The 14,878-nt window shown below is 43.7% G+C and overlaps 2 protein-coding genes across 5 annotated transcripts in view; one reads left to right on the top strand and one right to left on the bottom strand.

Annotated features, from left to right (window-relative positions):
* Positions 1–2,666, bottom strand: part of LOC122619235 (peripheral plasma membrane protein CASK) — a 38,558-nt gene extending 35,892 nt beyond the window's left edge. For all 4 annotated transcript variants that reach the window (XM_043796023.1, XM_043796025.1, XM_043796024.1 and 1 more), the window contains exons 1-2: positions 2,480–2,666; positions 637–1,015 (exon numbers count right to left, since the gene is read on the bottom strand). In XM_043796023.1, coding sequence (XP_043651958.1) covers positions 637–695 — 59 coding nt within the window. In that variant the 5' untranslated portion in view covers positions 696–1,015; positions 2,480–2,666. The remainder of the gene's footprint in view (positions 1–636; positions 1,016–2,479) is intronic.
* Positions 2,667–8,874: 6,208 nt separating this feature from the next.
* On the top strand, positions 8,875–14,604 carry LOC122618938 (gustatory receptor for bitter taste 93a). Its single transcript, XM_043795532.1, has 3 exons — positions 8,875–8,981; positions 13,257–14,349; positions 14,416–14,604. Exons 1-3 carry the CDS (start codon positions 8,875–8,877, stop codon positions 14,602–14,604), a joined length of 1,389 nt encoding a protein of 462 aa, XP_043651467.1.
* The last annotated feature ends 274 nt before the right edge of the window (positions 14,605–14,878 follow it).

The following is a 14,878-nucleotide window of genomic DNA, read 5'->3' as shown; positions in this document are numbered from 1 at the left end:
AAGCTTGCGCTATTATTTCCGCAGTGATGATTATTTCACAAATCAATTTCGATTTTCATTCAAATTTCCATTCAATAACTCATTGAAAGTCAAGCTACGATTTTCCATAAACTTGCTTTATGAGCGTGCTTAATTTTTATTGCACTATGTCAGCAAGCTTATTTTGGAAAACTACTGCGATATGAGGTCGGCTTAGATTCGAAATTGCAAAATTAGAAAAATGTGCTGCTAAGTGACGCACTGTGAGTAGACTTTAGAATTGTGTTAATGGAAAAATACTTTGCCAACGAAACGAAACTAAATGAAACAAAGTTCAACTTAATAACATTGACAGCTTTGTGAATGAACTTCGAGCTAAACTATGATGGTCGTCACAGCAGAAGTAACTAGCACAGAAAATGTTTGGTCATACATTTTTGAATAATGCAAAAGTTGGGCGTTTGGGAAAGTTTTTTATGGGTTGGGGGTGGTGGTAACTTGGGCTTCGTCCCAGGCCAATAGTTGCATGATTTACGGCTTGTGGGTGGTTGGGTTGGGCATACGGGGCGGATACATAATACATAATGAGATAATGGCCATGGATGCCAGCTGTCAGCGGCAGAATCGGCAGAAGATATAGCAAATAGCGAAACTTACTTGCCAATGACCTCGCACAGCTCGTAGACGTCGTCAAAGAGAATTTCGTCTTCGGTCATTTTGAATAATTGATGAATTGATGCCTCGACTCAATTGCTTTTTCGAATATTGATGAGTTGTGTCCTGTTTCTCGTCGTCGCTTTTCCTTTTCCTTTGCCCGACTCCTAGTGCCCTCCAAAAACGAACATAAAAAATAAACAAAAAACTAAGCGGCCAGTGTGCAACTCCAAAACTTTGAACGTTTTCCCTCGGTTTCTTCAGATGATTTGTTGTTAATAATATTGTTGTTGCTGTCGTTGAAGCGTTGTTGCTGCTAATGCTGTTGCGGTTGCTGTTGCTGTTGCGGTTGTTGTTGATGCTGCTAAAAATGCATTTTGCGCTGCAAAAATATAACAAGTGAAAATGGTAGAGGTGAGTTTTTCCATTAGCCGAAGGCCGCTAATCAGATTTATTTGGCGTCTCATTAAGAAGCTGTCAAGAAGCTTTCACAGAATGTCTCTATTTTGTTTAGATTTTTATAAATCTAAATACAAATTAATAGTTTTGTAATTAATTAAAGAAAACCAACAACTAGTTGGAATCTAACTCAAAACATAATTCATCTTTTATTGCAATCAGAATCGCTCAAATTGAAAACGGCATTGTGACGTTGGGCGGGCGTGTTGAGGCTAATGGGTGGCACTTAGCGAGGGACCACTGTGCCGGGTGTCGCAACGGAAATGAGATTGGCCTGGCCGAAACTTGTTTGATATGTCAATCACACTCGTATCAGGTGTAAACCCCAATCAATTACAGGCGCCACACACCACACAAATGCACAAAGTGCTGTCGCAAGTGGCAGTGGGGGCAGTGAAGGAGGAAGTTGGCCCGCACCGTGGACGTTGTGAATTTTGCAACGGAAATGATGGCCAGCCGAAAAGGTAAACAAGCCAGCCAGGACCTGCCGAATGTGTCCGTTTTCGAAGGGATGCTCGTGGGGCAAGAGGCGGGGGGCGGGGCGCCTCCACCTTTGTCTTGGCCACACTATTATTATGCCTTTTGGGCCAGCACTTGAACACACTTTTCAAAACTTTGATGGCACTCCAAAAATCCGGAAGGAGACAGCAAGCGCAAGAGCGAGAGGGAGAGCAAGAGAGTGAGTGTGAGAGAGAGGGAGTGAGAGCGAGAGAGAGAGATGGCGAGCATGGATGTTGAGTGCGCAGGCGCCGTGCGAAATTCGTGTAAAGTACCAAAATTGTAATCGTAAAAAATATAAGCTATGCTTTCTTCTTGCCCGGGCCGCATGAATATTTAAATGTGCAACAATTTACGATGCACACACGAAAGGGTGGCAGTGAGCATTTTCAGGGGGTGGGGGGGTTGTGAATCCCCGCAAAGGACTCGCTGGGCGGTCATGTTTAATGCAGAGCTGCGCATGGGGCGCGGTGTTTTTGGCTCGGTTTTAGTATTCGGGCTCGAGGGTTTTACCTTGCGCTCGTGTGCCGCCGCTGTTGTAAAATGCCTTGACACTTTCCACACGACCTTACCGCCCACCGTCCACCGACCACCGCCCCCCGCACTTGCACCCCTACACACGCACACACTCACTGAGTATGTGTGTGCATTTGGCCCTGCTTTTAGGACTTGTCAGCCTCTCGAGTGTCGCACAATTGGCAAATTGATTCTTTGTCCAAAGGATTTGCATTGCTCATGTTCCACGCCCCCTTATCACCGACACCGCCCCCCTACGCCGTCATCAGCCACACATAGAGGGCGCCACACTCACACCACACACACACACACACACACGCACACACTCACTGGCACGAACAATTCGCATATAGTTTTATGTACGAAAACCCACCGATTGGCAGCGATTATTCAACGTCCGTTGGTTTTTGGCATTTTAACGGTTTGCATTAGCACACGATTGTCAAGGTGCACACCACAGATCGCCTGGCAAGCTGATTGCATTGGGTAATTTACTAATTTTAACTTAAAACAAACACGGCCCGTGAGGAATTGATTGGCGAAGAACTGGTTGCAACTGAACCGGTTCGCCGGGAACTAGAACTCCAGGGCTGCAGGTGCACGGTTCGATTGGTTCGGAACTTGGAGTTGGCTCCAAGCGCTCCAATTAAAAGTCGATTATTCAAGCTGTGTTCTGTGAAAAGAGTGCTTTAAAATGAAATATAAAAGTGATTATGCAGTACATTCATGTTTTTAATCAAGTTTTTATTCAAGAAAGTTCGTTTGAATCCCGCAACTGGTTATACTGATAAAATACCGGAAACCCTTTGGTATCTAAGCTTCGCTGTCGTTTTTCAATAAACTTTATTTGGTCTGTTCGAAGTTGCGCGGGAGTTTTTGAAAAAAAAGGTTTTGCAGGAGAGGAAGTTTGATTTTGGATTATTGTTAGAAATCAAGTCATAGTCAAAAATTAGTATGAGCTTTTATATCTAACAGGGATTTAGAAGTAGAATATACCCTTAAATCTAAATTAAAATTAAATAGAATAAACATTTTATATGGATTTTGGTTAAATAAATAAAAGTAATACGTAAATTTACCTGCACCTTTCACTTGGGAAATATTTTGCATAGGCGCTTATTTGCCTGACTTATCTGCAAAGAGCAGTTGTTTTCCTTTGATAAATACCTACTGCATGCTTGATAAATTTACTCGAAAGTAAGATAATTCATTGCACACTGAATTGTTTCCGCCTGAGTGAAGTCAAATGAAGGCAAATATTTACACGGTACGCAAGTGCATAACGCCATTGTGGGATATTGCACATACGAAATTCGAACACTTTCCAGTGTTATCGGCTATACGATGCCAATTACCCATTCACCAACTTACGAGTAAATATTTTTCTTTACGTACATGATTCACGATTTGCTTATCGGGATTAAGCCAGCAGTCTGTTAATGGAGGGATTTGCACTTCAGAGCCTTTATCAACTTGCTTTATCGCTATGCTCGTTCGCAGCCCATTGACGATTACCATATTATTTACATTACTTCTCTTTGCGCGCCATTCAACATTATCTATTATTATTATTATTAGCCCATAGCATTTGATAAACCCATTAGAATAAATTAAGATCTCGACATTAATATGCCAGGCACACACACAGGAGTCCCTCAGCCGAAGACGCGGAAAACCCACACACGCACTCCTCGAAAATAAAGAAACCCGTAGGTGCGTAATCTTTAAATCAGCCACGAAAAGGGGGCGGGGAAAGGGGCGGGGGTGGAGGAGGTGGAGGTGGGGACAGGGGCCAATACTCAAACATAAACATCATCAATTACAAAACCTCGAACAACAACAGAGCGTAACAACAGCAACAACACACAGATAAGGTGCAACAGCAACAACAAGCCAATAAGGCAGCAACAAACACAAAACCATCAGCCATCAGATGAAGAAAGAGCTGATGAAAATGAACTCAATATGGCCATATTACAACAGCCAACTCGAAAAGGATAAGCACCAACAGCCATTTCGAGATGAGCAGCAAAAACAACAAGTGTTAATGATCAGCAATAACCACAGTGGCCACTCAAGAAAGTCTACCTGCAGCCTATAAATAATAATATGCCCACTTTGGCTTTGGCTATATGGTTATCATAAAAACCTTTTTTTGCCATAAAATATACATATGTATGTATATAAAAAACAGATTTGTAAAGCTTTTTTCCATAATTGGTTTGATATTTAAAACCCTTCCTCGAAAATATTATCCAATAACCACTGTGCCCTAATAAAAAAAGGACAAAAGTGAGGAACAATACACAACTCACGGTAAGAAGTCGTAGGTCGTGGCTTTGCATTTGTTTGCTGCGCTGGTTGACAATAAAAATAAAAAAAAATACGAAAAAAGGAACACGGTAAGCAGAGCAGAAAGGAAAATACAAAAAACAAAAACAAAAAAACTCGATAAAAGGAGAACAACAAAAGGGCAGGGAAAAAGGCTCAGCCACTCAGGTGAAATCAAAATCAAATTCAACGCCAACGAACGACCCATCCCCATTTCCATTCCCATTCCCATTCCCATCTCCATTCCCATTCCCATCCCCTTCTCTCTTCCAGTTCCTTGCCCCTTGTGCCGTCTCTTTCTGCGGCGATAGCCCCGTCTCTTTCCCGTCACCGATCCTCCGATCCTCTGTCGCCGGTGATCGTCATCATTTGGACTTGCGACTGTCGCGCTTAATGCGTGTGGATGGACATGAACGTGTAGGATTCGAATTGACATTATAAAAACTGGTTTGCTGCCAATATATATTGCCGGTGGTTACGCTGCCTTCTGCCTACGTTCTGCTCCTACGTTCCACGTCCTACGCCTACGTCCCTCGCCCAGGATTGCCCCCTCCCCTCCTCGCCTCGCCGCTATCGTAACCCCAGGCTATGACTTGAGTACCTGCCTACTTGGATGCGAATCCTGTTCGCTGCTGTCTCTAGGATATTACATACCTGCTGCTGCTGCTGGCCGGGGAAAAGTGCGCGCCAAAAAGATTGGAAAGGCAGGGGATCCTCAACAATGGTAGCCCGACATCCAAATGATCCGATAATGACAGGTGATAAGGCGAGCCCATCCAAAGTGTCAGATTTGAGCATGTTACATACTCACTTTTGTGTATTGTACGGCTAATTTCATCATCGAAGAGTATCGAAATGTACTATAGAATAAATGCATATCTCTTATTTGACTGACAAATAAATAAACAAGGCCCTCTGATCAAATATTGACAGCACATATTGTGGGGCAATCAAAAGATAGCTTTATTTTATGAAGAAGCAATGGTAAATTTGTTTCTTAGAAGGAATTTATTGCTAAGCCCTTTAATAAATGTGCACATTACCGTCAATGATAAATAACCGATAACAAGTATTTGTATTATCAAGGTAAATTGCTTTGAATTTGTTGAGGAAATGCAGATGGATAAAACTATCTTATTTAGAGAGAAAATGCAGATGGATAAAACTATCTTTTTTAGAGAGGAAATGCAGATTGATAAAACCTTCCTTTTTATATGATTGATTGTTAATAGGCTGACAAAAGTAGAAAGCTAGTATGAAGCTCAATCTTTGTGCAATCCTATTGTTAAGAAATATGCATCTAAACACTGCATTATTTCTTTGCCCTACTGAAACTGTACTTGGCACTGCGAGTCGTCTGATGGATGGATTAGCCACTGACACAGCATCATTAGAGGTCGAGACCCTCCCCTCTTCCCTTCCTGCGATGCGACGGCCCCTTTGGGCCTTTCTCTTTTCGCCTGATCATGTTATGGCATATTCAGTTAATGTAGTCAAATTACATTGCCTGGAAGTGCAACGCACAGACGCATATTCGTTTACCAGACCTAAACTCCGGGCTCCCGATCTCGGATTCGATCCCGAACAGGGCCCAAACCATGACCATGGCCCATATGGCAGCAAAAGCAGCAGCAACAGCAACAGCAGCAGCAGCAGCAATTAACTGCAAAATGTCATTAACCAGCGTCGTAGGTGAGAGGACGAGAAGAAGAAGAGACGGACGACAGACTGACATATGACAGGCACATCACAAGCAGCACTCTGAAAACTCTGAAAACCCGACCAAACCAAACCGACCCAACCCAGTGGAACCCGGTTCAGCATCACTAAAAACGCCCTCGCTCGGGCCAAGCCCCTCATCCACCCTCAATGCACTGCAAAAAATGCTAATGATGCACTATGTCATATTAACCTAATGGATATATTGCGATCAGTAGAGATTAGGTTGCACACAAGTTGAATACAAACAGATGCTTATTTAAAATACAATGAAAAGATCATCACCCTTTGATTCCGATATACGAATATGTTACCAAGTTGTTAGCACTTGATTAGCAAACAAATATTAGTCACGTCAGCTTAGTAATTTGCTGGCTAAATATTTACAAACATAGTTAATAGATGGCATCAAGCGAATATAATTAAATAAACTGCATAAAGTTTCTCTCACTTTTTATAGAATTTCAAAAATATAAAAGCGCCAAATCTTTTATAGGCTTATAAAAATGTAAAAGGACTCAAGTTTATAATTACCGTTTTTATTGAGGAACTTTAATAGCCACCTAATTCACATCCCCATAATCGTAAAGGACCCTTTCTCTGAGTGTATCCACCCCTCCCCTGCGATCACTCCTCACGGCCTGTGTATTATGTTCCCTGGACGTTCCACCTCGGCATTAAACGCTTGATTAAATTTCACTACAAATGGGTTGGGCGGGGGGAAGGGCACAACACACAGCAGACGCTATAGGGATATGTATATGCATATCCATTTGTTATTGGAAAAAAGGTCATCTCAGTTTCTGCGTCCATATGTTGCGACCTGGACAGCTATCCATCCATCCAACCAGCTATCCATCCAGCCAACCGTCTATCCATTTTGTATCTGGTATCGTCGCGTATCTTGTATCTCGCAGCTGCTGCCCGTTCTGACTGTCATCGCAATTAGAAAGCTCTGCTGATCTCTGCACATGATTTGTTATTTTTGCTGTTCTGCTGTTCTGCAGGTCGCTAGTCGGTAGCATTTGCATTTAATTTCCCATGGAACAAGTTCCCTTCCGCCGGAAAACGAGGAGCATGTCGGGGTATAAAAATCGAATGTGGAAGAAAAAAGATATAGGGAATTGTGGGGAAGCCTGAAAAGTGCGGCGCAGCGAAACGCGGTGAGAAAATGTTTTGCATTATTTACATTTTTACTGCAGTTAGTTATGTGTTTTGTTCTGACTCGTTTTGGCCATTACTCCGCTGCAGGACATCCGTCATCCGTTGCGCTTGCCTTGCTTTCCTGCTCGTTTTTTTTGGATCTTTCTCGCTTTTTTTTGTTTTTTATTTTCTTTTTTTTGACTGGCTTTGACTTGGTTTGACTCGGTTTGACTCGGTTTGACTCGGTTTGACTTGGTTTGGTTTTATTCGCTTGGCTTCCTGCCGCCTTTGAGCCCTGCTGATGTTGCTCTCATTAACAAATTGTCAGGTGTGCTGGCCGCGTCAGTTATCCGTCATGGTTTGGTTAATCAGCACAGCACAGAACCCAAACGATCTGAATCCAGCTGGAGCGCGGCAGTAGACGATTCCGAAATCGTCAAGTCACATACAGAACATTTCACAAGGCAATTCGAAAGATTTCGCCTTTGTCATTATTAGACTATAAGATACTCCTTGCAGGGGTATCCGTGTATGATTTGCTTTACTTGGAATATGATTTGGTTGGTATCAGCTCATACTTTATCAAGATAGATCGCTCCTATACCAACCCAGTACTTGATCTTTAATGTGGTCAAAAGCAAACCAGATGTCACTCTGCTGAAATACAATATACCCCTTGAAACGTGCAAGTACCAGGTACAAAAACTGCCGCCCAGAGCATGCTTGCAATTCAACTGTAAAAGCATTTAAACGGAAAGTTTGTCGGCTTCCCGAAACTGAACCCCCTCCCTCCCCTGACTGATCAGCTCCGGAACCCCTTTGGTTGCCCCGTTCCTCAGCCGATTCTCCCTTTGTCTTCCCCATTTCTCTCACTGTTTACCTGTTGCGCGTAAACAAATGCCGCCTTAATCAATTCGTAAAAACTGCTCAAACTTCAAGTGATAACAAACAAAGGCGAGACAAACGCATGGATGGTTGGAAAGAAAGAAAGTCCCAGGGATCAGGTTCCCCACTTCGAACCCTTTGCCCCCTTTTGCCCCTATCACCACTAGTTTTCCATGTTTATGGCCAAGACGCGTCTGATACCGGGATGCTTTATGTTTATTTTCTCACAGAGGCGGCAAAACAAATAAATTCCGTTGCCGTTGGAGAATCGAATTTTGAAAACCTAATCAAATCGAACAGCCTCCCTGCACTTGGGTTCCCCAGCCCCTTCCTCTTCTTTTGATTGAGTGGGTATCTTGGTTGTGGGACTAAAGAGTTATGGGATTGAAGGGTATGCTATAGTTCTAAGGTTTTGTACTAGTAGTAATGCCTGTAAGGTAAGAAAGTATGTTAACCAAATGTTTTAAATGTAAAGTGTATATACATATATGTATGTAAGTATTATAACTAACTAGTTCCATCAATGCTCGCTGTATATAGGGTATGCAAGAGTCGGTCTTATGAGTGACATTCATCTTTTTTTTATTGACGACCACCAGGCCCGAAGATGCCCCATCCGCACTCGTAATTAAATATCCAAATTGAGTGTAAGCAAATGCCGCCGACTTCTAGCCCTTCCTTCTGTCAGCTATGCAGGGGTTGGATCTGCATCTGGATCGGGATCGGGATCTGGATCGGGATCGAGATCTTTATGTGAAGCTGTATCTGTTTGTGGCTGGAAATAGCGACGCATCCAAGTGAGGCATTTTGTGCAACACACGCCAAAATGGCAAGAAGTCAAAAGGGGGTGGGGTTCTGCGACAGGGGGTTGCAGGCACTGCATTTGCATGGGCTGTCTTTATGCACTTTCCGCACCGCCCGCCCCCCGCTCGCCGCTCCCCGCCCTTCACTCCAGCCACTCCCCCACCTTCTGCGCTTTCCTATTTCTGTCTTTGTTGCTGCTGCTTATGCAAACGCATGGGGCATGTCTCCCGCAACTGCAGTGACTCCAACTCCTGCACTGCAACGCGTGATCCAGTTATTTCCAATTAATTCTCAGTATAATAAACCCATTTAGTAGACACTGTAAGGGGTTACATCATTCCAATTGAAGAAATATTGGTTACCAGTAAGAAAAGCAATTAAAAGATATAAAAAACGAAAAGCCATTAAACAATAAACTAATTGAGCTATTATTTAAATGCATTTATGTTATCTTTAGGGAAAGTCTACTGTTCATCAAACCGTAGCAATTAAAGATCAAAGAAAAAAACCGCTTACAATTTCAGTTTATTTGGTAACTTTTGAATATCTAGATCTTTAAGTTTTTTGCTCAGTGCACTGCACGATCCAACTTTGGCTCCATCTGGCTGCATTTAGTTTTTCTCCAACGGCCATAGACAATGAAAAACATTTTCCTGTCGCTGTCTCTGTTTTGGAGTCCCTTGCTGTTGTTGTTGTCGATGTTCCTGTCCCTGACTCGCCGCACCCCCCCTTCTGCGGCCTCGCCCCTTTCCTTGCTCCCCCACCCTCCCCCTGTCACAGCTCAAGCCCCTGCCCCCCGCCCCTCGCCGCTCATCGAACATCAACATAAAAATCCCTGTGATGTCGATGACTTTTTTGTTGTGCCTGCTCTTTTTTGTTGTTTTCGTGCTCTATGCGTTGTCGTTGTTTTTTTTTATTCGTTCTTCTCTCTCCTGCTCTCTCCGTCACTTACATATTTAAATGTGCATATGGTATCCACTCTCTCCGAACTGTGCTTGCTGTTGTTGTTGTTGCTGCTGTTGCGTAGTCGCATGTGAATGCTCTCTAATCTGGCAATGTCGTTGAACCTTTCCTGTACTTTTTTATTGTGTCGTACTCGACTTTATTGTTATTATTATTTTTCGCGATTCTTCGTTTACTTGCTGTGCTGTGTTTGCCTTTGCAGATTCGCTCGTCTTTCGCGCAGATCCGCTCTTCGCACTCTCTTTTCGATTACTTTATGTCATAGCTCGCAACAACAGCAACAACAACGGCACAACTACTGATGACAATGATAACAGCAGCTGCAAAAGCAACAACAACTGACAAGGACAGCGTAGGAAAAGGGGGCAATGGGTGGGGGGGTGTTAAAGACTTCCTTCAATTTAAAGCAAACGAACTACCGTGATTATAAATCGGGAATAAAAGGTATAGAAGTAAAAACTTTTCAATTTTTTATATATAAAATAGAATATTGGTAAGTAAACCCCTTAAAAGTATGATTTGCAGTGGCCTCTGGAAAGTGCACACGTGCAATTCTGCCGCTGCCGCGGGGCAATTATTTCCAATTTAGCAAAACAACACAAGAGGAGCAGCATGGAGTTGTAGCTGGTGATGGAGCTGGAGATGGAGCTGGAGCATAGGCATCCAGAGCTATAGATTGGCCCCTGTCCGAGATCAGGGCTTGGCTCTTTGGCTGTGGACCTGCTCCTATTGTCTTTACATCGGTTCATTGCCCGATGCGCAGATGCAGCAGCTCTAGCATCATACTATAAAATCACACCGCGAAAAAAAACGTAATTAAATGGATCATAAATGATGGAAAATCACAACAAAACAATCTAGTCAATACTCAACAGCATTGATTTAACTTTGGTTCAGATACATTTATCCACTATGTATTCTCCTTAGTTGAAATGTAATGAAAATAATAATAATGATCAATAATATATACTTAGTAACTATTTCTCTCTATATACAATAAATTATAACTTTAATTTCCAGCAATTTCACCTCGAATGCATTTGTTTTTGTACTGAATCTTAGGATCCTAAAACCTAACAAGCTCTTTTATTGCGTGCTGTGGTTAATTCATTTAGCTTTTAGTTTTACAGCCAGTAAATCAATTTGGATTTGTTCCGGTGCAGCCCCATCCCAAAGGCGATCCCCATCACCAGCTCGGTCATCACGGCAACTGGCAACTTGCAACTGGCAACTGGCAACTTGCAACTTGCAACTGGGAACTGGCAACTGAGCACCGAAGACTGACTGGGCTGGAGACGAGAACTGGGGTCAGGCCTGCTCCATGGTCCATGCAATTACTCCATGTACTTGGGGACTGTAATAACACGGACGCGAACTGTACGTAAACTGGTTGCAGGATGCTGCTCCCGCTGGTGTTGCACTCTTGCAGCATTGGAGACTGGCGAAGACTTGGGGACTTGGAGCAGTCGGGCAGCGACTTTCTAGCCGGTGTTATCTGTCTATATATCTATCTAGGAAAACCAGTTATTGGGGGCCCAGGCTTGTTGCACGCCCATTTCGAGCCGAGAGTTGCTGCTGCCGCAGCTCCTCGCCGGTTGTTAAAGTTAATGTGGCTGCCATGGTGGCTGTCGATGGGTGCAGGACTAGACCTGTTGCTGGTTGCTGCTTGCCGATGATCGCCGATGTTGCTGGTGCCTGGCCTCTTTGCTGTATGCAACAGCTTGCTGCCACTCCGCAACTTGCAACTTGCAACTGGATTTGCCGAAGGCTGTTGACTCCGTTGTTTTTCTATTGCCAGTTGCTCCCAGAGGCTCCCGAGGCTCACGACTTCCTTCTTGGGGTTCTTCTGCTGTGCTGGCTGGGATATTCGAAGGCAACTCGTACAGCTGCGAGTTCGTTGACTTCAAGTGGAGCTATTCTAATGCCCGGCAAACGTGTTTGGCAACTTGCAATCCAATTGGGTGTGGGGGAAAATGGAAAATGGCTGTGGGAGTGGGAGTGGGAACACTGCTCCATCTACTCATACTGCTGCAACAACTCCCACTCCTCCAATTTCCATTTAAACAGCAAAAAAACTAGAAAAAACTTGGCCCGAGAAGTCATCGCCTTACTAATTGCCCACGAGTGAATTGAAATTGAAATGAAGTTCGCATTGAAGCGTTGCGGAAAAATCAAATGAATTGCACATTGCGACTCGTGGGGCACAAACTAAAGCGAATTCGAATCGAAACGAAACGAACGAGGAAATCGGGTCGAGGTTTCCAGACAGCCAGTAAACTGGATTCCAATGATAAGAAAATTTGACATATTTCATGGCGATACTTGTTTACGTACACGAACTCATTAAAGACTGTTTAAATATGTACTTGGATATTATGCTGCTCTGTTTGGATTATTAAATAAATATGTTTATAAATTGATTTTGGCATAAATAACGCAATGCTAATGAAAGTTAATATAGTTAATATTAAATTGTGTGCTTTTAAACTCGTATTTAGTACTAGGAGCAATTAAGATAATGGGTTAAAATAAGTAATTGCTCTAAATAGCATATTAATTAAAGCCTAAAATGTATTGATTATCCACTTGTTTTTGGTTAAATACAAGCCACTGATATAACATCATTCTGTAAAACTACAGAGTATATTAAATTCCCCATTAACTAAATAAAATATTATTCATTGGAATTTTTGAAACTACTTCGATGGAAAGAAACCAGCAGCATTGACTCAAGAAATTTCCTAGGAACACATAGGTTTTCCTACTCATTCGTCCATTCACCTCGTTACAAAAGTCCAATGAGAATTTCGGCCGATTTCGGATGTCCATCAACCCAAAACAACTTTATTGACACGGGCATAAATATCAATTTACGCCCTCCTTTTCTTTGTTGTTGTTGTTGTGCCGGCCGATGATGGTTTTATTTCTCGAGCACCATCTGCTGTGTGGCAGTGTGCCTGAAGGGCAAGAACAGGGCCCGTCCAAGTGGATCTGGGCATGTACATAGGTCTGGGCATGAGTCCCGGGGCTGGCCTGTCCATCATCATCGATTCCCGAGTTACCGAGTTCCCGAGCTCCGAGTTCCCAGTTCCGAGGGACCAAGGGACCAAGGGAACAAGGGAGCAGGGGAGCAGGGAACAGAGAGTCGAGTTCTTGGGGCCAATCAGTCAGCGAGGCACTCAGCGGAGCGTGAATGGCAATTGCCGATATCCACACATTCAATTAATAAAATCAACAGCAGGGCCGATAGCTACGCGGCTCCTTATCGCAATCCCCTGGACGCCAGGACATGTCCATGTCCGCAGACATGTCATTAGCCAGGCTGCACTTCTCAGTTCCAGCTCGATTATGGCCGGGCAAGGAGTGGAGAGCTGGTCGCGATTGCTGCTCCTGTGGCTATATCGCATTGCTCGTGGCTTGCTGGTGATCTCCGCGAGCTTGGACCGGGATAAGCTGCAGCTGGAGTCGCCCAAACAGGGTAGCAGAAATCGTTGCCTGAACATCCTGTGGCGCTGCATTGTGGTGCTCACCTACGTGGGAGTATGGCCCATGTTAACCTCAACCATGGTGGGCAAACGAATGGAGAGCTATGCGGATGTGTTTGCTTTGGCCCAGTCCATATCGTTGTTCGTTTTCGCAATCATATCCTTTGTCATCCAGACGAGGAGCGAGAACGAATTCCGAGAGGTGTTAAATAGATACTTATCCCTGTACCAAAGGATATGCCGGACTACGCGACTGCAGCACCTGTTCCCAACGAAATTTGTGGTCTTCTTTTTGCTCAAGTTGTTCTTCACCCTGTGCGGTTGTTTCCACGAATTGATACCCCTCTTTGAGAACACATACTTCGATGATATCGGCCAAAAGGTGGCCGTTGCTTTCAGCACCTACATGTGGCTCGGAACGCTTTGTGTGCTCGATGCCTGCTTCCTGGGCTTCTTGGTGTCCGGAATCCTGTACGAACACATGGCCACCAATATCATTGCCATGCTGAAGCGGATGGAACCCATGGACTCGCAGGAGGAACAGTATCGTATGACCAAGTATCGCAGGATGCGACTTCTGTGCGATTTTGCAGATGAGCTGGACGAGTGTGCCGCTATCTACAGTGAACTGTACCTGGTCACCAACTCCTTTCGTCGCATTCTGCAATGGCAGATCCTCTTCTATGTCTACCTTAACTTTATCAATATTTGCCTAATGCTGTATCAATATATTCTGCATTTGCTGAACGACGACGAAGTGGCCCTTGTGTCCATTCTCATAGCTTTTGTTAAGTTGGCCAATTTGGTGTTGCTCATCATGTGTGCAGATTTCACTGTGAGGCAGTCGGAAATGCCGAAGAAGTTGCCCTTGGACATCGTTTGCAGCGATATGGATGAGCGATGGGACAAGAGTGTGAGTTTGGCATTAGTTACCAAACCATTTACCAAATAAATATTTAAATGATATTAACTTTTTCAGGTTGAAACCTTTTTGTGTCAGCTGCAAACACAACGACTGGAGATCAAAGTACTGGGCTTTTTCCATCTCAACAATGAGTTCATCCTTCTCATTCTGTCCGCCATCATCTCGTACCTCTTTATCCTTCTTCAGTTTGGCATTACTGGTGGCTTTGAGGCATCCGAGGAGGTTAAAAATCGCTTCGATTAAACAACTTACACTTCTGTTTAACTTTAAGCACGAATCTGTATGTCTGTTTAGAAACAATAGATATGTATGTAAAGTGCTTTTTAAGTTTTTTCAACACCCTCGCTTTATGGACTCTGTATCTCACTAGCCGCATCACTTTAGTTAACCCCAACCGCCAGCCGCAGAAGTTCACCTGAACCGCCCCTGAGTTCATTATCGTTCATTATGCCCCATGCCACAAGACATTCTGATACAATTTTCGGAGTGCCTCCGAGATGAGCTCGTTAAACGACCA

This window comes from Drosophila teissieri, chromosome 3R (genome assembly GCF_016746235.2).
Source record: "Drosophila teissieri strain GT53w chromosome 3R, Prin_Dtei_1.1, whole genome shotgun sequence".
Lineage (NCBI taxonomy): Eukaryota > Metazoa > Arthropoda > Insecta > Diptera > Drosophilidae > Drosophila > Drosophila teissieri.
Note: the sequence above shows the minus strand (reverse complement) of the source record. Positions and strands in the feature narration are given on the sequence as shown.